This window comes from Mesoplodon densirostris, chromosome 16 (genome assembly GCF_025265405.1).
Source record: "Mesoplodon densirostris isolate mMesDen1 chromosome 16, mMesDen1 primary haplotype, whole genome shotgun sequence".
Classification (NCBI taxonomy): Eukaryota; Metazoa; Chordata; class Mammalia; order Artiodactyla; family Ziphiidae; genus Mesoplodon; species Mesoplodon densirostris.
Window position 1 is genome coordinate 34,305,997 of NC_082676.1, and position 27,811 is coordinate 34,333,807.

Here is a 27,811-nt window from a genome sequence, read left to right on the forward strand (position 1 = left end):
AACAGGGTGAACACAACATAGGACTTCAGTACTGCTCACAGCGGCTTGAGAGTTTAAAACGCAATTGTCCACCAAGTATTTATCGTATTTTGCTTACACTTATTCTCTGCTAACCAACAATGCAATCAAGAAATGAAGAAAAAAGTTAGTAGGAAACATGAAATTTTAACGAGGTCAACAAAGATTTGTTAAAAGTCTTACTTCATGATGTGGTGTAACCTTGGGTCTGTAAACTGGGTTGTTCGGTTATTATGATCTACAAAATATATTCTCCCGGAAACTGTACTTCGGACTTCCCAACCGGGTGGCAGTGGTCCAAGTTCATCACAGTTCACGCTGTTAAGGTCTCTACCAAAATGGAAGATACAGAGAGGTTTGTCCATCTGTGTGTGGAGGCCTAAGACCAAAACTTCCATGAGAGAACCCGGGGCGTCCCCTTATCCAGGGGCCGTGTCCTGGTCCTGCTAAGAGGGACAGTCGCGGTGTTACTTACGCCAAACTTGCACCGAGCCCAGGCCTCTGTGCCGCAGGTGGCAGCACAGTCCCACGGATAAACCACAACCCTCAGAGCCTTGACCATGACAGGGAATGTGGTCTGCCCGGGGAGTACCGTGCCATGAAAGAGGGCCAAAACACTAGGAAGTATCTGAAGGCTGCTGGAAAACTCTCTGGATTCACAATTAAATGCTCAAGGTCAGAAAGGTTTCTGCGTGGAAAGGCTCCCAAACAGTACAAGTTTTTTCAAGCTGATGGGGATGTATGAACATGCCTTCAAAATCTTCCAATTCTAGACGTCTGCACCGGGTAGAGGCCATCTCATTTTTTTTTTTTTTTTGGCGGTACACGGGCCTCTCACTGTTGTGGCCTCTCCTGTTGCGGAGCACAGGCTCCGGACGCGCAGGCTCAGCGGCCATGGCTCACGGGCCCAGCCGCTCCGCGGCATGTGGGATCCTCCCGGACCGGGGCACGAACCCGTGTCCCCTGCATCGGCAGGCGGACTCTCAACCACTGCGCCACCGGGGAAGCCCGACCATCTCATTTTTGAGTTGGCTTTGTTAATAAGCAAGTCTTTCTAATTCTAACCTCTTGATTCATTATTTCAGCACACCCCACAGTCATCTGGGAGCACAGCATTACTGACCAAGATGCTTTTCTAATCAAGACCAAAGCCTGACATTCCTTCCAGTGAGTACTAAAGAGACACCTCATTCATTTGCAGGTAATATTTCCATTCCAGTTACAGACACTGAATTGTAAATTCAACATAGATTTGGAAAATCAAAGACAAGAAGCTTGTTCTCAGATGAAACAAATTATGAATAAAAACAAAATGAGCATTACTAAAAATGTTATTAGGAAGTAATGCTATTCTGAAACAAAAGAAAAACTTTTTTAAAGAAAAAAGGAAAGCAAAGCAAAGAGAAAAAAAGAAACTTAACTCCATGACGGGGTGGGGGTGGGGTAGGGGTCTCTCTGACCTGGGCTCAGATGTATGGCCTTGTAGAAGGAATTCGTATAGAAAAGCTTCATCTCCCCCAGGATTAGTCCCCAAGGGACTGAGGCAATAGGGACAGTAAAGTAGAAGAGAGAAAGGGTAATAGTCTTTATATTTCCTTTTTAGCTTTTTATTATGGAAAGTTCTAAGCATATTAAAAAAAACCAGAGAGACACCATAGTGAATAACCAACTCTAACAACTACCAGCTTATCACCAACCTGTTTCCAGTGCTCCCCTATTCGCACCCCAATTATTTAAAGCATCACATCAGACATCATATCATTTCGCTCAGCAATATTTTTAGTTTAGAATGAGAGCAACACATCTTTAAGGGTTTAACGGTTTTTTAAGTAAGTGCATTTGATTTAATCTAGGGGTGAGGGTCTTGTGCAGTTACGTGATCTAATTTCAAGATCCAGGATTGCTTTCTGAAGGGCCCCTTGCATTACGGCAGCTGCTGATCTACCAGCTGGAGAGTCGGTGGGGGGCATCAGAGCTGGGACCGTCACCCAGAGAGCCTAAGTCCAGGACCCCTGTTACAGATCCCTCTCTCCATGCTGCTGCTCTTCCAAGTTTACATCTTCACACCAAAGGGGCTCTATCACCCACAGTCCGGGGTGGGGGGTCCAGGAAACTCCTGGAAAATGGCCTTGATGGTGAGAATTTTAGGAAACTTACCTGGGTATCCTGGGGTCGTGCCACGTGCTAACTCCAGTCTGCGTGTGCAGGAAGTAAACCTGCCCCTGCACCGTTGTTCTCTGTTCTGCATGAGAAAGTGGGGGATACGGTAGTTACATTCAATTCCAAAGAGAGTTTTCAACCAATCCTGTAAGCACAGAGTCCCAGCTTCCTTCCAACAGTCTTTAAAAGCACCAAGAGAAGGGTTTGAAGCACAGCAGTTAACTTCTGCCTGGCATCTGCGAGTCACAAGCCCTGGTGGACCTTACTTCTCCTGTTCACACTTGGAGAGGCGGCCACACCCCTGGACCTGCCACCTCGGACTGACCCTACCTTGACCTCTGTCCCCTGCATTAGCTCTTACTTCCGGTCTGATCTGCCACATCTACATGGATTCCTCCTGCATTTAGGTGCTCCCTCTGTGGTTGTCAAAAGATCCCATCCTTTCACTCGTACCCAAGGCCATCCTTCCCACGTTCAAATCCCAGGGCACTACAAATACCCCCATCCAGACCCCTGCCCCACTCCTCTCGGTTTTCTTTGATATTCATTTGCCTAAAATCTTCATACAACTGCTACACGGGGAGATTGGAGCAATCGCGGACAAATTCATGACGAGAAAGATTTGTCAACCATCTCGGTTTACTTTTCTTTACACAGACACAACTCGTGGGGCACACCTCTGCAAACATCAGCACTTCTGGCAGGTATGAGTCACTAAAAAAAGCTTAAAACATTAAAGCTGTCTGAAACATCACCGATCACTCTCGGGACAGCGGGGTGGATGCTCTCACCGTAGCCTTCAGGCAGCTCCGGGGACTGGTGGCCGTGAGGTCGGTTCTGCGGCGTCTGGAGTGACCCTCGGACCTCAGGACTTCGCAGTCGCTGGGCCTGAAGTCTTTGATCCTGACTTGGGGATTCCACAGACCTGCAGCCACCCCCGCCAGCAGCAGCCCCAGTGCCATCCGTGTAAGGGGCTGGTTCCTCCATGAAGCAGCTGAGTGGCCTTCCAGGCCCTGAGTCTTCATACGCAGTTCTAGAAGGGGAAGACCACAGCCCACATCACACCACCAGCTGAAGACCAGGAAGCACGTGAGAGTTCCATGCCACGCTCTCACTTCCATTTGTTTTGCTTTTCTTGAGCAATATATTGATAGAATGTCCCCAGTGCTTAGTTTCATATAATTCGTCCTGTCCTATTTAATTGGAAAGCCAGACTTTTTCATGAGGAACCAGTGACCAAAGGGAGCCATGTGTAAAGTGCCACTGAGGCCACTCGTAGGATTTCATCCTCAGGCAGAGCCGAACGGTTGGAAAAAACCAACCTTGTACTCTAAGAAGCTCAGAAAATGAGATTTCAGTTTTCTTGACTCAGAATCATATCCAAACATTCCATTTTCCTTGTCATTTTATTCTATAATAGAACTCCTGGTTACATAAAATACCACAATGACTTTAAAAATGACTTTTAACATAAATCTTGATCCCCTGAACAACTGTGGAGACAATTTACCTTAATAGGCTATCTTCCCTTATAAACAAGTACTTCTGAAAAACGTTCTACATTGAAAAAGTGCAAAGAGACACACAAATTGAGAGACTAGTTCAGTGAATGCCCTGGACTCATCACCCAGCTCCAGTGATTGTCTCGTGGCCACGTGCCCAACTCCTCCCCCCCTGAGCTGGGTTATTCTGAAACCAATCCCAACATTTTACCATTTCATCCTTAAATATTTCAGCACAGACCCTCTGGAAGATAGGCCTTTTACCATTATCATGACCCCAAAAATGTACGTTAATTTTTTTAATATCATCAAATACCAGTCAGTGTTCAAATTTCTCCAGTCAGCTGTCTCATTAATCAGGATCCAAACGAGGTCCACACACCGCATTTAATAGGTACGTCTCTTAAATCTCTTTTATTAACTTATAGGTTCTCTCCCTTCCTTTTTAGTTATTTTTCTTGCAGTGTATTTGTTGAAGACACCAGGTTGTCTGCTACACTCTACAGGGTGCCCCCCTCTGGATGGAGCTTATCCCTGGGGCTGTGCAACCCATTCCCATCCCCTGGACCTCCAAGATGTAAGTTCATGTCAGATTATCTCTCTTTCATGATGTTGTCAGCAACTATTAATGACATTAATAGTTAACTCATTGGGGAACTGAAAAATTGTGATAGTGACCAATGAGAATTTTTGAGGGTGTTTTTCAGTTTGGGGTTTTTTTAGAATTTATTTCTCCTTGTATCATTATGAACTCAATGGATTGCTTCAATCCACTGCAGTTATAATTCTTTACTGATGCTTTTTGGCCAGCGGGAACCTCTGTAAATTGGATCCTGAGCCTTTGGGGCACTACCCCACTAGTTTTGACAGCTTCCTTTACAAACGAGGAAACTGGATCCCAGTGTTATCCCAAGACTGCAACTCAAGTATTCAACGCAGTGAAAAGGTGTGAAGGAAACTTTCATACAGTGCGAGAGCCTGGGCAGCAGAGAACTCAGTGGCCATCGCTGCAGTGATACGTACCCTTCATTTTCTAACAGCCCTCTGCAGTCTACCACGGACCCTCCAGTGCCTATTCTGTCTCGTGTCTGTAAACTGACTAAAAAGAAAAGAACATCCTGCATTAAAATCCAGTGGTATTTTACACAACTGTAACACAGTGAGCCATTGCAAATGTGTAATTTATGTATGATATTATTTTAAAAAGTGAGGCATATGTCTATACATACACATATACATTCCTATGTTTTCAAGTATGACGCATCTCACTCATTGGCTGCACAGAACGCATACCACTTGGAAGACTCCTTGTAAACGTGGAGCAGAAAGAGATGCTGTATTGTCTGTGCTCTTCATCAAAATAACAGAACACAATATTCGCTTCCTCCAAGGTACCTGATATTTTAAGAAGATTTTGACTTATGTTTAATAAGGACACGGAGAGCACTGTCAGTATGTGCAAGGTCTGGATGCACCTACGTGTCGATTCTCTGTCCCTACTATGAACAACAAAGACACTTATGAAGCTGCTTCCAGTTATTCATTTTTCCCCGGCACATCCCTCCACAAAGAAAAGAAGAAATCACAAACAGAAAGGCAGTAAGTGGGAACTCTGTCATGACAGGAGTTTTCAGGATGGATACTCACTGTCCATTTATCTTGGGTCAGGTCTACAAAAGACAATACCTAAAAGATTTGGGGCCATAAGTCACTCTGGTGTGCTGCTGAAATACTGTTTTCTTTGATTGCTTGCAATGCATACAGTCAATATTTGGGTTACCCTGAAATGCTAATAAAAATGGGATGGATAACAGGATGAGCTACTTAACAGATAAATTACTTCCAATGGAATACCTCCAGTCAATGCTTTATGACATGAGCACATTTTATTTCTCCATTCTAAATAAGTCAATCCTCTGTAAAATCATATTACATGGAAGTCTTAAGAAATTCTCTTTGCCTTTTACATATATGATGGGTCCTCCTGAAGAAACTATTTCTTAACTCTTGCATATGTGGCCATCATTTTTATCATCTGCACTTGGATAATATGACAAATTGTCAACTCATGTGATGATTAAAATTACATTAAAAATTATAACCCTACATCTTTTTGTACCTTAGTTATTTTAACTCCACCTTGAATGACAGAATGAAGGGAATTAGATAAAATAATAAAAACCACATAAGATGAAATTTTTTAGTCCTTGGAGAGATGGCCCCCGTATGGGGCCTGTCCTTCGAAGTATGTCACCATCGGTCAGTGCCTTTATGTGTTTTCTCAGTGATGAAGAGCTGAAGGTTAAGTCTGTAAAAGTTATCTCTTTATACAGATGAGAAAGTTCTTACCCACTATTTGGCCACGAACTGCATCAGTATCTGAGGGGTTTAGTTTGCATAGATCCAAACGCTGGTCTGCAAACAAACAATTCAAAACTTAACCCAGGGAAATGTTAACTAGAGAGGAAGGCAGGAATTCTGTATTCAGTACTCAAAAAAATAAAATAAAAAATGATGCACCATAAGCCTTCTTCAGTTGCATTAAGAGACAGAAAAACGTTGGGTTCTTACATCCAGTATCTTTTAATCTGCTGATGGCATTGGAGAGCAGCCGCACGCACCCCAGGAAGCCAGCTCCCTGCTTCTTGTGAATTTTCTTGTGGTTCCACACGCTGATGGTTATAGAATCTGTTTTCCCAACGTATCTGAAACCAACATGCAAACTCATTTTTAATTGTATTTCTCAATTGCGATAGCCCATTGAGATTTTATCTGATTGACCTGTTAGTCCAGAAGAATCCTTTTAAAATAATGTTGGCTCTATATCCACAGCTAACAGGCGCTTAATAAGTATATATCTACTAACTTCAATGGGCTGGGAAAGGACTACAACCGGTTATGTAAGAAACACATGTAGACAACCACATAATGATAATAATCTTTTAACAGAAATTTACTATATTTTTATATTTCCAGAGGATAATGGCAGGATTCAAAAGTTCCCACCAGGACTTCCCTGGCAGTCCAGTGGTTAAGACTCTGCACTTCCACTGCAGGGGCACCAGTTTGATCCCTGGTCGGAGAACTAAGATCCTGCATACTGCATGGTGTGGCCAAAAAAAAAAAAAAAACCCACCAATTAGTCTTAATAGAGAATACTAATTTGCAACAAAGGACTACTTACAAACCCTCCATCCACCCAAAGTACACAAAAGGGCACTAACTCAGACAGGAAACCTGCCACTTTCTCTCAGTGTAGGTCAACCACAGAAGAGAGCTTTCAGGACATGGACTGACAACCACTTTCCAGGCTACTTCCGGTGCCACAGTGTAACTGCAAATGAGCCTCAGGATCCAAATGCTAAAAATCCCACTCAAACCCAGTTCAATTTGTGTTAGTAAAAAGCCAATAATCACTCAGCATTACTTGGACAAAAATTTCTTAGCAGGGACACGAAAACATAGGTGCCTACAAAATAGAATTTCAAAGTGCAATCCATTTAACAAATGAATATAAGAAATTGTCTGATCGTGTGTGGGCTTATATACCTCCAGTCATACCAAACTTTATTTTCTCTTGCAGAAAATATATTTGTACTAAAAAGCAAAATTTTAAAAAAATCAACAGAAATATATATATATTATATATTTGTATCATAAATATGTAAAATAATAATAATGTATTTCAAATAATGCATTTTACAACCATGTTCAGGGTTTTGCTGAAAAAAACAGTAGCATATAGAGGACCTGAACTATGGCCCTTTTTTCCTGTTAGTATGGCCAGGAGACTGAAAGTTTGAAGACCACAGTTACAGAAGCAAACCATTAAAATGTATGAAAATGTCAAACACAAGAACTTCCAAGTATATGAATTCTAAAAGTAGGCAGTATGTATTTGTTTAGCCATCCACGTTTGTTATCAGTAAGAAGTTTAATAATCTCTTTTTAAAAAAAAAAAAATTAAATGCTTCTCTTACAAGTTAGATACCAACTTTCCTGCTGCTCCCCAAGTGGCTTATAGGATATTCAACTCACAGATCGTAGTGCTGGTTCCACTTTGGGTCCAATGTGTTCTTCACAGTGTCCGTTGAGTGGCACTGCCCAGATCCATCCACAACGATCTTTGCAAAAGGGTCAGGGAGTCCTAGAGGAGAGGGGACAGCCACACTGGATGAGAAGACAGAACCCAGTCCCGCAAGTAAAGCGAGCTTCAAGGTCATCTACTTGATTAAGAAGACTACCCTGGTATATTTTATTCTCAGGTTTAAGGTTAGTTTCAATCAGCAAAATAAATTATTTCCATTAAGCTTTCTAAGAAAGACAACCCGGAATGACATCCTCCTCAGATTTTTAGAGGCTAGAAATGAAAACTCTAAAAATAGGCTTAAATTCAAATTTCCATTTCTGATGATCACTCAGTGGGGCTAGCTAAATGGAGGGAAAGGTGTCTACAATTACTTATATTTATACTTTCTAAAAAATAATAATACCTAGAAATCTTGTTTACTGGTCTTCATCTATTTTACCTCTGAAAGCAAGTATTCACCGAGTTTTAAATTAGGTAAGTTCCTAAATGCTGGAGTATGAATCAGACAGGTTTATAAGATCAGAGAGGTGGCCAGGTAAGGGTTTAGAGATAGACCTGGATGTGAGCCATCACTCTGGAGCTTCTTAGCTACTTGAATAAAGCCTGCGAACCTAAGTTTCTTTACCTTTAAAGCATGAGTAGAACCACTTAGGAACTGAGCAGCATTCTTGTGAGGGCAGAAAGAGTGTGAAAAATATCATGCTGCAGGCACCTACTTTATAGTAGGTGAACTTCTTATGAGGTGATTCCTTCCTTTAGAAAAGGATCCTCCATTTATATTTTTATTACAATTCCTTTAATTACAAGGCTTTTAAAGTGTGATTTAATTGATCAAATTTGACCAACAATTTTACTCAAACCCAGACGTTTTATAGAAAAATGTCTTGTCTGTATAGGAGCTGAGGATACTTCACCCAGCAGAAAGCAATACATTAATGGATGGAAAGACAGAGAAAACAGGGTGTGGCCAGAATAGGGAATGAGAGAGAGTTGTTCTCCTATGAGTTATAAATTCTGTGCCTTGGAGCTACAGAGTCTCTATGTGGTAGTCAACTGGGAAAGGAAGCTTGTCAAACTGTGGATTTCTAGTCAGCAAAGGGCAGGACTTTTAGAAGAATACTCCCAGGGTTGGTTTTTTTTTTAAGTTTTAAATTTCAGAAATATGTGAAGAACATTAATATTGTAAGAGAGCAAAAATGGGTGTTTTACTTACTGAAGAAGTCTTTCTTTGCAAGGTTCTTGGCACATAATACTAAACACAAACAAAAAAAAATGCTAGGGTTAGCACTTATGGACAAGATTTCCATCATAGTTAGTTGCTATGGACGGAATCGTATCCCCACCCAAAATTCATATGATGAAGCTCTAGCCTGCAATGTGATATTTTTAAAGGTGGGGTCTTTGAGAAGTGCTTAGGTTTAGATGAGGTCATGGGGATGGGGCTTTCATGATGGGATTAGTGCCCCTATAAAAAAGAGACCACAGAGCTTGCTCTCACAGCAAGAAAGAAGGCAGGAAGAGGGCCCTCCCCAAGAACCTAATCTGTCAGCACCTTGATCTGTGGCTTTTGCAGCCTCCAGAACTACAAGGAATAATTGTTTGTTGTTTAAGCCACCAGTCCATGGAATTTTGTTATAGCGGCCCAAACTGACTGAGGCACTAGCCTATATTTGCAATGGGGAAAAAAAAAACTCAAAATTATCTTTGCCATAGATAGACTGTCTTTCAAATTTAGCATTACATTAAACAAAAAGCTGACAAGTAACAAAAAGTCTTTCTCCTCCCATTGGGCATCAACTATAACAAATGCAAAATGTTTTAGTTTAAACTTGAAATCTTACTTAAACACATGCAGATGGATTTATCAATGTGCTCTTAAAACTCACAGGATCACATTAATACCAATTCCAATTAAGACCTACAGTATTTACCTTCATAGCTACTGCTAACAATAAAAGGAACTGTCCATTTTTGATATTCTGATAAATAATACAATTTTGTAAATGTAAACTTTGGTATGTTGGAGAGAGAAAGGGGAGAGTTACAGAAAATACGGGGCCATCATCAAGTGTTGTGAAAAACAAAGACAAAATGCATGATAAGAATTTCGCACAGTGTTGGCATACAGAAAGAATGCAATAAATACTAATTGTTGTTAGTATTTTATTAATGAGGGGGGATCGATTACTGGTAAGAAATTTTGTCACCAGATTTGTTACATGATTAAAGCTACTATATCACTAATGTCTCTTACACTTATGCAAACTTCACAAATTTTGCTAATTTTTAAGAATATAGTGTTTTATTATGAATTTATACTATTTCACAAAAATATATTCATATCATATATTGTTCTGCAAACTTTTCACTTAGTACTTTTTTATACAACAATTTTTATCAAGATATAATTCATACACTATACAATTCATCCATTTGAAGTGTATAATTCATTGGTTTGTAATATACTCACTGGGTTGTATAACCATCAGCACAATCAACTTAGAACATTTTCATCATCCCCAAAAAAAGAAATCCTGTACCCATCAGCAATCACTCTTTATTTAACCTCAAACCCCACCAGTCCTAGCAACCACTAATCTACTTTATGCCTCTGGATTTGCCTATTCTGGACATTTCACATAAGTGGAATCATAGAATATGTGGTATTTTGTGACTGACTTCTTTCACTTAACATGTTTTTAAAGTTCATCCATGTTGTAGCATGAAATCAGTTCTTCAATCCTTCTCATGACAGTGATATTCTATTGTATAGATATACCATATTTTCTTTATCAACTTATCAGGTGATGGGCATTTGGCTTGTTCCTACTTTCTGGCTATTGTGAATAACGTTGTCCAGGTTGTTGTGTAGACTTATATTTTTATTTCTCTTGTAAACCTATGAATGAAGTTGCTGAGTTATATGTTTAACATTTTTAGGAACTGGCAGAATGTTTCCCACAGCATCTGCACCATTTTAAATTCCCACCAGCAGTGTATGAGGGTTCCAGTTTCTCCCCATCTTCACTAATACTTGTTATTGTCGGTCTCCGTGGTTTTATATCTCTGTGGTTCTAATTTTCATCTCTGATGACTAATGACTTTGAGCATCCTTTTGTGTGCTTTATTAGCTACTGATATATCTTCTTTGGAGAAATTTCTATTTAGATTTTTTTTTTTTGCCCATTTTTAAATTGGGCTATTTGCCTTTTTATTATTGAGTTGTGAGAATTCTTTGTATATTCTAAATACCCTTATCTATAGATATCTATATTCAGTTGCACCCTGCCACAACTCCATATCACAGGTTCCGCATCCATGGATTCAACCAACTATGAAATGAAAATATATATTTTTTTAATTCCAGAAAGTTCCAAAAAAGCAAAATGAATTTGCTGTACCCCGGGCAACTATTTATACAGTGTTTACATTGTATTAGGTATTATAAGAAATCTAGAGATGATTTAAAGTATATGGGAGGATATGCATAGATTATATGCAAATACTATGCCATTTTATATAAGGCACTTGAGCATCCATGGATTTCAGTATCCAGCAGGGTGGGGGTGGTGGTCCTGGAACCAATCCCCAGCAGATACCAAGAGACAACTGTATATAAATATCTACGTATCTATAGATAAAATATCCTTATCAGATATGTGATTTGCAAATATTCTCCTACTCTGTGGGCTGGCTTTATACGTTGTTTGAAACACCAAAGTTTTAAATTCTGATCAAGTCCAATGCATCTGTTTTCTTTGGTTGCTTGTGCTTTTGGTGCCATGTCTAGTAAGACTTTGCCTAACCAAAAGTCTCAAAGATTTACTCCTATATTTTCTTCTAAGGGTTTTATACTTTTAGCTTTCTTTTATAATTTTAGCTCTTAAATAGGCATTTAGGTCTATGATCTATTTTGAGTTCGTTCTTGTATTTGATGTGAAGAAGGGGTCCGACTTCATTCCTTTGCAAGTGGATATCCAGCTGTATCAGCAACATTTGTTAAAAAGCCTATTCTTTAAAAAAAAAAAAAAGAGCCTATTCTTTCCCCACTGAATTATCTTAACACTCTTGTTGGAAATCAACTCACTGTAAATGTGAGAGCTTATCTGTGGTCACTCAATTCTATTCCATTGATCTACAGGTCTCTCCTCATGCCATGACCACTCTGTCTTTTTTTTTTTTTTTTTTTTTTTTTTGCTGTACGCGGGCCTCTCACTGCTGTGGCCTCTCCCGTTGCGGAGCACAGGCTCCGGACACACAGGCCCCGCGGCCATGGCTCGCGGGCCCAGCCGCTCCGCGGCATGTGGGATCCTCCGGGATCGGGGCACGAACCCGTGTCCCCTGCATCGGCAGGCGGACTCTCAACCACTGCGCCACCAGGGAGGCCCAGACCACTCTGTCTTGATTACTGTCTTAGTCCATTCGGTCTGCTAACAAAATACTATTGGACTGGGTAGCTTATAAACAACATTTATTTCTCACTGTTCTGGAGGCTGGAAGTCCAAGATCAGGGTACCTGCATGGTTGGGTGAAGGCTTTCCTCCAGTTTGCAGACTTCTCATTGTATTTATACAGAGCAGAAGGGGCTAGAAATCTCTCTGGCATCTCTGTTATAAGGCACTAATCCTACCCATTAGGATTCTACCCTCATGACTTAAGTACCTGCCCCAAAGGCCCCACCTACTAATACTATCACTTTTGGGGGTTAGGGTTTCAACCTATGAATTTGAGGGGGACACAAACATTCAGACCACAGTAATTACCATAGCTTTGTGGTAAGTTTCGAAACTGGGAGGTATGAGTGCTCAAACTTTGTTCTTTTTCCAGATTGTTTTGGCTATTCTGGATCTGTTCAACTGTCATATGAATTTTAGGATCAGCTTGTCAATTTCTACAAAAAAGCCAGCCTGGATTTTGATGGGGATTTCACTGAAGCTGTAGGTGAATTGAGGGAGTATTGTCATCTTAGCAAGATTAAATCTTCAAATCCATGAACAAGAGATGTTCTTCCACTTATTTATGTCTTCTTTAATTTTAACTGTTTTGTAATTTTCAGAGTATACATTTTATACTTCTTTTATTCAATCTATTCCTAAATATTTTATTATTTTTTATGCTATTATAAATGGAATTTTTTTAATTTTGCAATATTTCTTCTTTATTATTTTTGAAGAAGATATCAACTTTGGAGTAATCCAAACAAAGTTTCAGTTTGTTTTTTTTTTAAGAATCAATTTTATTTATTTATTTATTTTTGGTTGTGTTGGGTCTTCGTTGCTGTGCATGGGCTTTCTCTAGTTGCATCCAGTGGGAGCTACTCTTTGTCGTGGTGCACGGGCTTCTCATTGCGGTGGCCTCTCGTTGCAGAGCACGGGCTCTAGGCGTGTGCACTTCAGTAGTTGCAGCATGTGAGCTCAGTAGTTGTGGCTCACGGGCTCTAGAGCGCAGGCTCAGTAGTTGTGACATACAGGCTTAGTTGTTCTGCAGCATGTGGGATCTTCCCGGACCAGGGATAGAACCCGTGTCCCCTGCATTGGCAGGCGGATTCTTAACCAATGTTTGCAGGAAGCCAAGTCCCCAACACATTCCAGACTTCTCATATGGTACCTCTGGGATCTTAGGGCCTCTCATTACCAGAGCCGGACCAGACGTTTCCTGCATCCAGAGTTGCTGCCGTCACTGCGGCTGCTTGAAACTCCCCAAAGTTGCGAGCCAACGACTGGAATTGTTTTCTCAATTTCATTTTCAGATTGTTCATTTCTAGTGTACAGAAATACAACTGACTTTTGTATATTCAACTTGTATCTTTCGACTTTGTTGAACTCCTTTATTATCTCTAATATTTTTGAATTTTCATATATAAGATCACATCATCTACAAATAAAGATAATTTTACTTCTTCCTTCAAAATCTGGATGCCTTTTCTTTCTTTTCCTTGTCTAACTGCCCAGTACCCTCAATACAATATTGAATAGAAGGGCTGGACATCCTTGTCTTGTTCCTGATCTTCGGAGGAAAGCATTCAATTTTTCAACCATTGAGTATGACGGTAGCTGTGGGCTTTTCATAGATGCCCTTTATTAGGTTGGGGAAATTTCCTTCTGTTCCTAGCGTATTGAGTGCTTTTATCATGAAGAGGTGTTAGCATTTGTCAGATGCTTTTTCTACATCTCTTGAGATGATCATCTGGTGTTTGCCCTTTACCTATTGATATATGTAGTACATTAACTGATTTTCAATGTTAAACCAAACTAACAGTCTGAGATATTGGGTTGGCCAAAAAGTTCATTTGGGTTTTTCTGTAACGTCTTATGGAAAAACCCAAACAAACTTTTTGGCCAAACCAATAAAGTCTACCTGGTTATGGTGCATAACTGATCCTTTTACCATGCCTGGGCTTTTCTTTGTAGAAAGTGTTTTCAATTACTAATCCATAATTTCTTTACTCTTTATAGGTCTATTCAGATTTTCCATTTCTTCTCAAATCAGCTTTGGTAGGATTATGGCTTTCTAGAAGCTTGTCAATTTCACTTAAGTTATCAATTTGTTGGCACACAGTTGTTTACAGTATCTTCTGATAATCCTTTTTATTTCTGTATAGTCAGTATTAATATTTCCTCCTCAGTGTAATCCTTATACCATTGCTTTCCAGTGGAAACACACACACACACACACACACACATATACATACACACATACAAACTCTTCCGTCTTTTTTGTGGCTAGATCATAATTTATTACAGCTCCTGTTAGTGTTTTATTTCTTGTTTCTCTAATTACAAAGGTAATATGTACTTATGAAAATATGAAAACTCACAGATGTGTAAATAGAAACTGCATGCCTCTAAAACCTCATCATTACTCTTTGTTTAGCATTTTCCTGGCTAGTCTCACATGCTTATTTTTTCCCATTTAACTTTAGAATTATTTTCAGCAAGTTTAAAAAAATGACTTCATAAATAAATTTGAGGGGAATTTACCTCTTTACAATATTAAGTATTCCCATTCTTGAATGTAGCATATTTATCCATTTATTAAATTCTTCTTTAATGCCTTTAAGTGACGCTTTCATAACGTATATTTCATAAACGTTTTCCACATTTCTAATTGGGTTTACTCTTAAGTGTTTTGGTTTTTGTTACTATTGTAAATGGGAGAGTTCCTTTCATTGCACTTTCTTTTTCTTTTTTTAAATCGTCAAGATACCTTTTTTTTTTTTTCATTGCACTTTTCAATTGTTATTTGGTTATAGGAAAGCGATTAATTTTCTTACGATAATTCTAAATCTGCCACCTTTTTCAACTCTCCTCAAAGAGGCCTGTGATGTCCTGTTTCCTTCCACTTCCCTTTGCTTTTACACAGCTGCTTCCAAATCTTAAGTTGAAATCTTCCCAATCTGCCTAGAAACCTGGTCCTCGCCCAGGGTTCATGACTTCAGATCATCAGCAACACCCATCTGCTGTACAGGCCAGAAATCTGTGCACCATGCTTTGACTTCCCAGCCTCTCTCAGGTGTGCTGACTTCTCACCATCTCCACCCTTGTTCAAGCTCCCAACATCAGCTATCACAAAGTCATCTCTTCAAAATTTAAATCTCATGTCTTTTTCCTTTTTAGAAATTCCCCAGTGGCTTCCCATTGCAGAACTCCAGACCTGTCAGGCTCTGACCCCAACTGCCCTCACCTCCAGTCTCAAACATTTTCCAACCAGCTCGGGGCTCTTGTTTTTCCAAGGTGCTGATGCTGGATTGCTTCTGACTGGAAGAATTCTGGTAACATCTCAAAAAGATTATGTACATATGTTCATATGTATAAGACTAGCAATGTCTTGTTCATATGTACAAGATTAGCAATGTCTTAATTTAAGGGTCATTCCAGTGGAATTTGGTTATATCAAAAAGTGGAGAAGGTTTCAACAGAGTCAGCACAAAGAGAACTTTGCCTCGATTTTGTGCAAAGATCATTTAGGGTCATACTGAGTTTAGTTCATGGCATATGATTTCTCCTAGTAGAAAAATTTTGTGATCTTGAGATAGAATTCTCTTTGTCCTCTCTACCAGATATGATAAAAGATAATTTATTACACAGCATAAAATCCACTCTATCTAGATCTACCACTCATTTTTAAAGAAATATGTTATGCACCAATTATGAGTGAGATTCTGGGGATACAACAGTGAGCAAAAGAGACATTTACTCTTAGAGAAAATGAAGCTTATTTTTTCAGAGTATACTACCGCATGGTTTCTTCAGCTCCAACTCTGAAGTGCCCCTCTTCTTTGGACAAATCATGTCTAAATCCGTAATTTCCTAATCACATACCATAGTTTCCTAATTTGGGGGGATAAAGAAAGAACAAAGTACATAATGTTCACTTAGCTTCTGAAAACACATGGGAAGGAAATGTTTTGCTCACATTCAATTAGTAAATCAAGCTTCTTTACCAGGTCCCTGACAGAAGCATAGGGTCCCCAAAATACTATTTGTGGTTTCACCCACTCCCAGGATAAGCTACAACAACACAAATTTAGTACTTTATTACATCAACTAAGAAATTGTCAGGGAGAGGGATAAATTAGGAGGTTGGGATTAACAAATACACACTACTATATATAAAATAGATAACCAACAAGGACCTACTGTAGAGCACAGGGAACTCTACTCAATATTTTGTAATAACCTATAAGAGAAAAGAATCTGAAAAAGAACATATATATGGATATATACATAACTATATATATATATAAATGAATCACTGTGCTGTACACCTGAAACTAACATGACACTGTAAATTAACTATACTTCAATAAATAAATAAATAAAATTACATATATTTTCTAATTTGTGTCAATATTTCCACTATTTTTCAATTCTCCAAGGCTAGAAACTTTGGCTGTCATTTTCAGTCCTCCTCCTCTTATGTTTATGTGTGTCACCAAGTCCTATCTTTTCTTTCTTCTGAAGTTTCTTGAACTTGACCTTTCCCCTACCTGTGTACCCACTCTCCTATTCTGGGCTCCACCCACTCGCAACTTAATCTAAGAGCAACAGGGCCCCCAGCCCCCACTCAAACCTCCCAAGTTCACAGGACATTAAGCCACCAGATCGATCTTTTGAAATGCCATTTTCATGTTCTGAGGCTCAAAAAGCTCCAATGGCTCTGCATTGTACATACGGCAAACCTGAATTTCTCCCTGGGTTTTAAAGTGCCCCATTCCCTAGTCACTTACATTTCCCGCTATCCTTCATCGCCCCTCCTGTGGGCCCCAGCCATTACCACCTCCAGGTGATTTTTCCCAGTCCTTGATGCATTTGACAACCCCTCTCTCTTCGCTGTGCTTGGTCCAGGCAAAGTCCACTTTCTCAGTGACGTCTCATTCAGGCCAGTGTTTCTTAAATACCACTCTGTGATAACATTTTCACTAGTGCCGAAATTAAAAAGATAAGGACGCTATCGTGGAGGTTTTCATAAAACTGAACTAATTTATTTTAAATGCCCGCCCTTTGTTCTAGTGTAATGTCTTTTCTCTTTTTTTCATGTTAAAATAGCTTCCCCTTAATGAAATGAGGTAACAAAAAATGGTGATAATTTCAACAATGACTTGGCATGACAAAAAGTTGGCAATTTTAGGTTGATAGCCACAATTACATAAATGTTTTGACTGATCTGGGAATCCCTTCTCTAGCCACCAGCAATCTCTTCCTTCTTTTTGCTCCCATTTACTTGAAGGGCCACAGAGTTGAGCGCTCAAGGTCTCTGCATTCAGGTGGCTTTGTGCCCCCAGCTAAGTTCTTCTGAAGAAGGAACCTCTGCCCCGACCCTGTCTTCCACCCCTTTAGACATGGGCTTCACGTGGTGCTGGCCACCCAACAGGCAGATGACACAGACTATGATGAACCAGAAACAAAAAGCCAAACACAGAAACAGTGATAAAAATATAGAAAACTAACGTATCTCAATAACTTTAAACATCTAAGTGAAATTTTAATTCATTAGGAAATATAATTTCCCACCTAGGATAGGTGCCAGCACATAAATGTGCACTTAATGTATGTTATTACCTGTCTACCTCAGCTAACTTCTTTTTTTTCAGTTGCTCCGCGGCATGTGGGATCCTCCCGGACCAGGGCTTGAACCAATGCCCCCTGCACTGGCAGGCGGATTCTTAACCACTGTGCCACCAGGGAAGTCCCCCTCATCTAACTTTTAAGTCTAAAACTCATTTCTTTTTTTTAAATCAACTTGGGGAAGAAATCCTTTAAACTGCAAAGAGGGGTAAAAACAGAATCCTGGCTAAAGGCAAAGAGGAAGTTTTCCTGATCAGTGTGTTTTCACTAACATGCCATTTTCTAGGCCAGAGTCACTCATCTATCAATTCTCATACTTTAGGAAATCCTCAAATTTGCATTAAGTGGGGGAAAAAGAATCACATTTCAGTTATATCAACAGACTCAAAATGCCAAAATCTTCAATCCGTACAGAGCTGGACTCTGTTCCATTATTTGCTTAATGAAATAAATAACTCTTTTTTACCAATAAATCCTACTCAGTAAGTTTAGACACACACACAAGACATATACGTTTCCACTCTTCAGATACCATTCGATGATAAAATGATTTCTTAAAAAACAAGGTCCTACTGTAGAGCACAGGGAACTATATCCAATACCCTGTGATAAACCAGAATGGAAAAGAAAATGAAAAAGAATGTATGTATATATGTATAACTGAATCACTCTGCTGTACAGTAGAAATTAACACAACCTTGTAAATCAACTATACTTCAATAAAATAAATAAAATGATTTCTTCTCTGCAGGGAAAATGGTCTAAGTTAACAAAACACACTTTAGCAACCACAAGCTGTCCCTGTCGGCTTTGGAGGTGAGGGTTACTCTGGGAAACTGACAGTCCTTAGATGGGCTTCCAAACGTGTTGTAGCTTCATCTTCTATACGTGTATTCAAGTAAAAGATAAGGGACAAAATACCGTGAATTATTTGAGCTCAGAAGTGTGGCAGAGTTCAGCCCATACTCCCAAACCCTGCTGGGGGCGGGGGGGGGCGCGGCGGGGGGGGGGGCGGGTGTGGCAGGGCTGCTGTGGCAGAGACTGTGCCCGCGCCTATGCCTGTGCCTGTGCTTTTACTTACTTTGTTTTCCACCTAACCTTTACAGGATGAGGCAACTGGACATGAAGGGAAGCTGTCACTTTTTCCACTTTCATTGGCTAAATTATTAAGACTCAGAAAGATTAAGTAGCCAGCCCCACTTCTACCCCATTCCATATTACACTATCACAGCAGCATCGTCGCTGTTATCAGAGCTTGAAATTAAAGCCTCTATTATTTTTATGCTGCTTCATGTCTGCCTCTCCCCCACAAAAATGTCCACAGAAACAAAGACTGTGTCTTTTGTAGGCACTACTGTGTCCAGAGCTTGGTATGGTGCCTGGCACAGAAAGGTTAACTTCTACAATATTTGCTGAGTAAACATTAGGTTTATTAGGTAACCTTTTTTTTCCCCCCTTTCCTTCACTGTCTAACTACTGACTAGGACATAAGCACTAAGAAGGAAGAAACTATTTTTTTGAACCATTACATTCCTAGCATGGAGCACGGGACCTGGCATCAATTAAATGCTCAATAAACGTTTGCTGAAATAAATGAGTGAGTGAATGAATGAATGAGACAGTTTTCCTGGAGCCTCCACTGTGGTGTCTGACTGCCACCCCATACTCCACCAGGGGTCCAGGGCCTGGCAGATTTGCTCACACACTCAGCCACCTGATAGATGATGTTCTTCGGAATGAGTTTATGCTATTTCATTAGTGACATTTGGTTGGCACTAAGGATAAAAATGTCCCCCTGCAGTTCCAAAGCCAAAGAGTACATGACAGTGAGGGAGAAACGCAGCACATGTTAGAAAGAAGTAATGAAGTCCAGAGGACGTTTGGAACTTTTTATTTGCACAAAGCCCTCATTAATGAACGAAGCCATTTTTACAACTTAAGGGATGATTTTCAAGGACTGATGAGGATATTACATTCCAAGAAAATCTATAACTGAGGGACATTTTTTAATTTTTTTAAACTTAAATTTAAAAAAAATTTAAACTTTAATCTTAAAATGTTGCTTTTCTTGACATCCTGGATTTGCCCCACAAAATCTACAGGAGGATGACTGCTTCCTGGGTGAAGGAAGACGACAGGCCTCAGAGGAAGCAATTTCCAAAGCTACTGTTGGCTTTTGTTTGATTTTTCTTTTCCCAAGTATTACAGGCTAAGCACCTTTGCCTTGGAAGATAAGAAAAATAGCTCATTTAATTTCTATCTACAGATCCTGTTTCTGTCTTAAGTAAACCAAATGGGATGTTTTTCAACCACATCAGAGTGGAACAAAGACTTCAAGAAGAATTAGGGGGATTTTCTAGGTAGAAGCATATTCCCTTGCTAAGAATATAGGAAAATTCAGGTTTCCATTAGAGAAAGTTTTGTCTAAATAATTAAAGTTATATTCCAAAGTTAATCAATTCCTTTGATCAGTTAATCATCAATGTTGTCTCCCTAAATATGTTCTTCTTTTGAATAAAGACACTTTTCTTTCAAGTGTCCTTATTCAAAAGCCATATGTGATGACAACGTTTATTAACTCCAAAACTTAAAAAATAAAACTCCAAGACTTCAGCCCCGATGTCTAGTATCTCATTTCCTGAAAAGCTCATGGTGATTTTACAACCAGGAACTAAGGAGCAATTTGCAACTTGAGCTTCCAAAGCCACCCTGGAAAGCAGACTGTCTCCCAGGCAACCATCTGACCAATTCATCTGCCAAAAACACTGGATGAAATCTATCAATGGAATCTCAGTGGGAGGTTTGGAAGGTTTGGAAACTTTGTCATTGTTTTGCCAACCTTTCAAAATACAGTCTAATTCCCCTTCCTAGACCTAATAACAGCAGCTAAAATGTATCAGATGCTTACAAGGTAATTAGGCACAACCCTAAGTGTCTGATAAGCACGATCCCGTTTTTTCAACACCACAATTCCATGAGATAGTTACTATTATATTCATTTTCCTGATGAGCAAACTGGGGCTTTACAAGATCACATAACTTGACCAACAAAAGTCAGTTAGTAAAAGCTGCTGCTTTTGCCTAGTGCATCCGTTTATCCATTTAACAAACATCCGCTGATGACCCACCATTGGCCAAGCCCTGTTTCAAGCTCTGAGAATTCCATGAAGAACAAAACAAAACAAAAAGGTGCTTGTCCTGGGAAACTTCTCATGCCTGAAGGTTTGACTTTTAAGGAAAGTAAACTAAGATCATCTTTTCTTTTCTTTTTTTCCTTTTAAACAACTGCTTAAAATTGACTTCTCAAGCTTGAACTATCTTCCTAAGGCTATACACTGTAAAATAAAACTCAACTTTGTCAGGAAGGAGATGAATTTTAACCCCAAAAAGCTTGTCATTAAGTGAATTATATTTGATTGTCACCCTAGAAGGAAACTGGACAAACTCCATTAACAGGAGATAATCCAGGGTTAACAGCCAGGAGAACCTCGCATAACCCCAAACATCCCCACCCATCTGACTTCTAAAGACCTGTTAATATACAATGAAGCTGTGCTCTTCTAACTACATCATTTTAAACAAGGTGATAACTGCTGAGGGTAAAGGGGAAATGGAGGGATTTCCTGGGAAGAAAGCTAGAGTTAAGCAAACTCACCTACAACCTAATAATCAGTCCCGACCTAAAACAAATCGGCAAGGAAAAAGTAATAATTAATAAATCATAGCCAGAGAAAGTTCTGTCCACATTTTCTTTCAGTTACTGAGCTGACAAATGAGGGTTTATTAATTTGATGCATAGAAAGGTCAACAGAATACTGAAAGGGGAGGACAGAGTTTAGCAAAGTAACACATGCAAATATCCCCACACATGGCCATGAAAAACCCACAATAAGAAATCGCCTCGAAGTCCCTTATCATTGCTTTCTTATTATCATTTTATAGTGCTAGTTTCTAAAGCACTGAAGTATTTAAAGGTATCATTTGGCATGGTTTTACCATAAAATCTTCTATAATTACAAAGCTAATCATTATTCACATCACAACATAAGTCAGGGTAAAGTTAGTATGCTCAGTTTAGTCAAGAAAAATAGAAGAGCAGGAGATTGAACAACTTGCTCAAGGTGACCTTGAAAAGTTAGTGATGGAGACAAGAACTTGATCCATCCATGAATGAAATGCACGTACCTCACTGAATTATGCTCCTTAAGACGACTGAGTGTTAAGACTGAAACAATTTGTTACAACATTAAAAAATTTAAGTCTACATGGTCAGTATCGGATTCATAAGATCATTTAAATTAAAAAAAAAAAAAGATCTTGACCCAGCAATGCCTACTTAGGTATGTAATTAACAGAAAAACACTTAGACATATGTTAAGCATGTACCATTGAGATGATCATCAATAGTACAATGAATAAAGAAGTTGTGGCATTCATAAAATAGAATATTATACAGCAATGAGAAAAACAACCTACACAGAATTATGAATGAGTCTCACAAACACAATATTCAATGAAAAACATAAAATATATTGTATGATGTCATTTATATAAAGCACAAAAACAGTCAGACTAATGTACACTGTTGAAGTCAGGTGTGATTATCCTTTAGCAGGAAAAGTAATAACTAGAAGGGATCATGAATAACGTATGTGGGGAACTAGCCAGGCTCTGCTTCTTGATCTGGGCACTGATTACACATGTGTATTCAGTTTGTGAGAATTCAGTGAGCTTTACATTTAAATATTTCTAAATCAATCATAAAAATCAATAGAACAGAATAGAAAGCCCAAATATAAACCCATAGGTATGAGATCAATTGATAGTCATCAAAGGTGCCAAGAAATCCAATGAGGAAAAAGCAAAAAACAGACTGGAAAATGGGCCATCCAGTTGAAATAAATGGGATACCCTTGGGGGGTACAAATAAACAACCCTTACCATACATCATACACAAAAATTGACTTGAAATGGAGCATAGACTTAAACATAAACACGAGGTATCATTAAGAAAATGCAAAGGTGGGACTTCCCTGGTGGTGCAGTGGTTAAGAATCCACCTGACAATTCAGGGGACACAGGTTAGAGCCCTGGACCGGGAAGATCCCACATGCCACGGAGCAACTAAGCCCATGTGCCACAACTACTGAGCTTGCACGCTAGGGCCCGTGAGCCACAACTACTGAGCCCTCGTGCCACAACTACCGCAGCCCACATGCCTAGAGCCCGTGCTCCGCAACAAAGAGAAGCCACCGCAACGAGAAGCCCGCGCACCGCAACAATGAGTAGCCCCCACTCACGGCAACTAGATAAAGCCCGCACGCAGCAACGAAGACCCAACGCAGCCAATAAATAAATAAATTTTAAAAAGAAAAAGAGAATGCAAAGGCAAGAGAAAATTCTCCCCGTCAGGAGAAAATCTTCACAGTGCGTGCATCTGGCAAAAGACTGGTATGCAGAATTTATAAAGAACTCTTCACAACTCAATAATCATAAGAAAAACAACCCAAGTTTAAAATGGGCAAAAAACATAGGCACTTCATCAAAGAATGAATGGTCAATAAACACGTGAAAACATGCTCAACATCATTAATCATCAGTGAAATGCAAATGAAAACCACAAATGAGGTACCACCACATGCCTGCTAGAATAGCTAAAGTCAAAAAGTCTTTGGGGCTTCCCTGGTGGTGCAGTGGTTGAGAGTCCGCCTGCCGATGCAGGAGACACGGGTTCGTGCCCCGGTCCGGGAAGATCCCACATGCCGCGGAGCGGCTGGGCCCATGAGCCATGGCCACTGAGCCTGCGCATCCGGAGCCTGTGCTCCGCAACGGGAGAGGCCACAGCGGTGAGAGGCCCGCGTACCGCAAAAAAAAAGTCTGATAACTCTATGCACCAAAGGCACAACTTTAAAACAATGGCTAAAACGAACATTTCTTTCAGAAACATATAAATTGTCAAAATTGATCCCCCCCAAATAGTAAAACCCTGACCAAAAACTATAGAAGTTGAAATGGTAATTGAAAATCTACCCACAAAAACAAGGCATCAAGCCCAGATAGTTTTACTGGAGAATTCTATCAAGATTTCAAGGTACAGATAATTCCCACCTCATAAAAACTATTCCCACCTTATTAAAAAAAAAATGTGGGGAGAAGCCACTCCAACTGAGTTTATGAGGCTCACACTAAAACAAGAAACTACAGGAAAAGGAAGAAAAAAAAAGAAGAAGTATAGGCTCTGGTAGACACCCCTGGTCCTCCGGCTATCTAGTCCTCCTCTCCTTCCTGGCAAACGTCAGACCACACTTTGCAACTCCCTAGAGTGGGCTTGGACCACATGACTGCAGTACTTCTAGCAGAAGCAGTGTGCGTCATGTGCGTCACTTCCGGGTCAAAGTCTAGAATAACTGGTAAGAGAACTCCGTGCCTCCGTGAAGCCTGAAGCCACCGTATGGTGGAACGGTAGAGCCTCTCTCAGCTCTGATATCCTAACAACCTTGTGGAAAACGGCCTCCACTGGCACACAATGAACACGTGCAAGAATTCAATAACGGTTACCTGGGGAATGGGGGTGGGTATAAGGGAGGGTGCAGGAGAACACCAGGGCTGGAACTGGTGGGCAAGGGGGTCTGTAGCCTAAGATTTCTGTTCTTCCTTATGGAGGGTGCATTTATATATTGTTTCTTAATTAAAAATAAATCTCATAGGTCCAAGAAAAAAAAGACAAAGAAAGAAATGGACAGAGGAGTAGAAGAAGGAAAACTTGAAAGGGGAAAGAAAAGTTGAGGGGAAAGGGGAGGAAATTTAAAATTTAACATCAGGAGAAGAATCTCAGTATTCGTAGAATCTTGGATTGGAAGAGTTCTTGAGACCACCCTTTTAAACAGATATGAGGCTATCTAAACTATTTACTGGTGCTTTTTTTTTTTTTCCTGTTTATCTTCTTTTTAAACCAGGGGAAAAATAAATACGTTAAGATCTGTTTTTCAAAAAAGTTTCTAGGTTTTATTCTGTAGGAAGCCATGTCCCTAATATGAACAGATACATCTAGAGAGAGATTTAATAATGATTAACTGTAAAACTAACAGTAACAATAGCTAATATTTATTGAGCTTATTCTGTGCCAGACATTATTAATAGAACTTTACAGATTATGTCTTATTTAGTACTCACAACAGATAAGGAAACCAAGATTAGGTGAGATTAAATTACTTGCCCAAGACCAGAGAGCCTGTAAATTTCCTCCTTGAGTCTGACTTGAGAGCCCAGATTCTCTACTGCATGTACTCTGATACAGTATGTTTCAAAAGGTATAATTATGGTGACAAGTTGACATACAACATAAGGAAGCCAGAATACTCTAGAGAAACATATTTTTGTTTAAAAAGCAAACAAATATGACTTAAAAAAGTAAAAAGGGAACTAACTCTGCTAGATCCTACTTCTAACTAGAGAATGAAAAATATAATTGTAAAGCAGTGGTATCTCATTAAGGATACATTTTAAAATACAACAACTTGTTAAGTTATAATTTACAACTATAAAGCTCATGCCTTTAAAGTATGAATTCAATGATTTTTAGTATATTCAGAGTTGCACAACCATCACCACCATTTAATTTCACGACATTTTCATAATCTCCCAAAGAAGCCTTGTACCCATTAGTGGTCATTCCCCTCATTCCCCACTTCCCCAACCCCTAGCAACCACTAATCTCCTTTCTGTCTCCATGTGTTTGCCCACCCTGGACATTTCATATACATGGTCATGTAAGGGGGAAGAGCTAAATCGACTCTACGCTGGATCTGTTTCTTTGACTTTAACCTTTGCTTTTCGTTGCTTTTGTTATTATAATCATACAGAATGGCCTGCCTCAGGGAACCCTGCCCACCTGTGAAAGGCTACAAGAAACAAGAAACTAACACATCCCCTCAGGGAGGCTGGTCGTTCCAGGAGATATCTGCAAAACTTAGGGCCTTTTAACTTTACTTCTTCATCTCCTCCCCCTCTCTGTGCTATAAAAGAAACTGGCATCCAAACCCCGTTAAGATGGTTTTTCAGAGGCACTAGTCTGCCATCTTCTCGGTTTGCCGGCTTTCCGAATAAAGTATTCCTTGCCTCAGCCCCTCGTCTCCGATTCATCGGCCTGTCGTGCGGCGAGCAGAGCGAGCTTGGACTCGGTAACAGTCATACAATATGCGGCTTTTTATGACTGGTTTCTTTCATTTAGCATGATGATTTCAAGGTTCATTCATGTTGTAGCAGCAAGTATCAGTACTTCGTTCCTTTCTGTTGCCAACTAATACTCAGTTACATGGATATATCACATTTCATTTATCCATTCATCAGATAATAGACATTTCAGTTGTTACCACATTTGGGCTACTGTGAATGATGCATGAACATTCACGTAACAAGGTTTTACGTAGACATATGTTTTCAATTCTCTTGGGTATCCACCTAGGAGTAGAATTACTGGGTCATTTGGTAACTCCATGTTTAACATTTTGAGGAACTGCCCAATTGTCCTCCAAAGTGGCTGCCCAATTTTACATCCCCACCAGCAACGTATAAAGGTTCCAATTTCTCTGCATCCCTGCCACTAATTATTTTTATCTGTCCCAGCACCATTCGTTGCAAGGACCTTTCTTTCCCCCATCTAGTTGTCTTGACATCACTGTTGAAAAGCAATTGAATGTAGATGTGAGGGTTTATTCTGGACTCTCAGTTCTATTCCATTGATCTTTATACTTCTATCCTTACTGTCAGTAACACTCTGTAGTAATTACCATAGATTAATTGTAAGTTTTGAAATCGGGAAATGTGAGTCTCCAATTTTGTTCTTGTTTTTTCAAGACTGTTTTGGTTACTCTAGATCCTTTGCATTTCCATATGAATTTTAAGATCAAATTCTGTAAATTCCCCAAATAAAGCCTCCTGAGATTTTGAGTCTGGGCACTTAACAACGTTAAGTCTTCCAATTCATAAACATGGATGTCTTTCCATTTTTTAGGTCTTCATTTTCTTTCAACAATGTTTTATAGTTTTCAGGGTGTAAGTCTTGCCCCTCTATTGTTGAATTTATTCCTAAATATTTTACTGTTTTCGATGCTATTTTAAAAGGAATTGTTTTTAAATTTCTTTTTCAGTAGATTAGTGGTTGCAAAGGGCGTTGAAATGAGGGGATTTGGGGGTGACAGCTAAGGGGTACAGGGTTTCTTTTTGGGGTGATAAAAAGTTCTACAATTGACTGTGGTGGTGGTTACACAACTCTGTGAATATCCTAAAAACCACTGAATGATACACTAAAATGGATAGATTTTATGATATGTGAATTCTATCTCAATAAAGACGTTACTCAGAGAGAGAGACAGAGAGACAGAGAGAACCCTATTGAGTAGATAAATTCTTTGCATTTTGTACTTTTTCATTTATCCCAGTAGGAAAGAGGGTCCATTTCTCTAGGTCAATGTCAAAAAGACAGTGCTTAAGACTGATGATTTACTTGGAAATATTAACTCCCATTAAATGAGTCTGAAACAAAGTTTGATTGCCATAATATTAAATTAGGGAAAGAAGAAAACAACAGCAACAACAAAAAACACCTCTGTTTACTTTTATAATGTTGATCAAGTACATTTTAGATCGACAAAAAACCTGCCCATTAAACAAGCCAACTAAAGACTGCTACAATGATTTCAAAATGATTGGAATAGTCTCAACTGAAATCCCTGCTTCCTATGTTGATTCAAACTCAAATTATTCTTAAAACATTATCAAAATCCTTTTTGATAATATCTCAAGGGTCTCCACTGCACAGACTGCTTTCTTTGGAGTTTAAAACACAAAATAAAATTTCTCTTGAGCTACTTTACCAAATTTATCACCCAAGTATGGTTTTACTGAACCTGTCCCAGACCACCACGTAGCAATTTTTGCCTCTGGGCCTTTCTTCCTGTTGCATACTGTCCTCT

The 27,811-nt window shown here is 39.5% G+C and overlaps 1 protein-coding gene across 6 annotated transcripts in view; it reads right to left on the reverse strand.

The window, feature by feature from the left end:
- SMURF1 (SMAD specific E3 ubiquitin protein ligase 1) overlaps positions 1-27,811 on the reverse strand; it is a 108,557-nt gene that overhangs the window by 19,191 nt on the left and 61,555 nt on the right. For 3 of the 6 annotated variants that reach the window (XM_060079549.1, XM_060079548.1, XM_060079547.1), the window contains 9 exons: positions 16,007-16,100; positions 8,984-9,022; positions 7,719-7,827; positions 6,252-6,385; positions 6,030-6,095; positions 4,704-4,779; positions 2,970-3,211; positions 2,176-2,260; positions 202-348 (listed from right to left, as the gene is read on the reverse strand). In XM_060079549.1, coding sequence (XP_059935532.1) covers positions 202-348; positions 2,176-2,260; positions 2,970-3,211; positions 4,704-4,779; positions 6,030-6,095; positions 6,252-6,385; positions 7,719-7,827; positions 8,984-9,022; positions 16,007-16,061 — 953 coding nt within the window. In that variant the 5' untranslated portion in view covers positions 16,062-16,100. The remainder of the gene's footprint in view (positions 1-201; positions 349-2,175; positions 2,261-2,969; positions 3,212-4,703; positions 4,780-6,029; positions 6,096-6,251; positions 6,386-7,718; positions 7,828-8,983; positions 9,023-16,006; positions 16,101-27,811) is intronic. The other 3 variants (XR_009530189.1, XM_060079550.1, XM_060079546.1) reach the window with 1 other exon arrangement.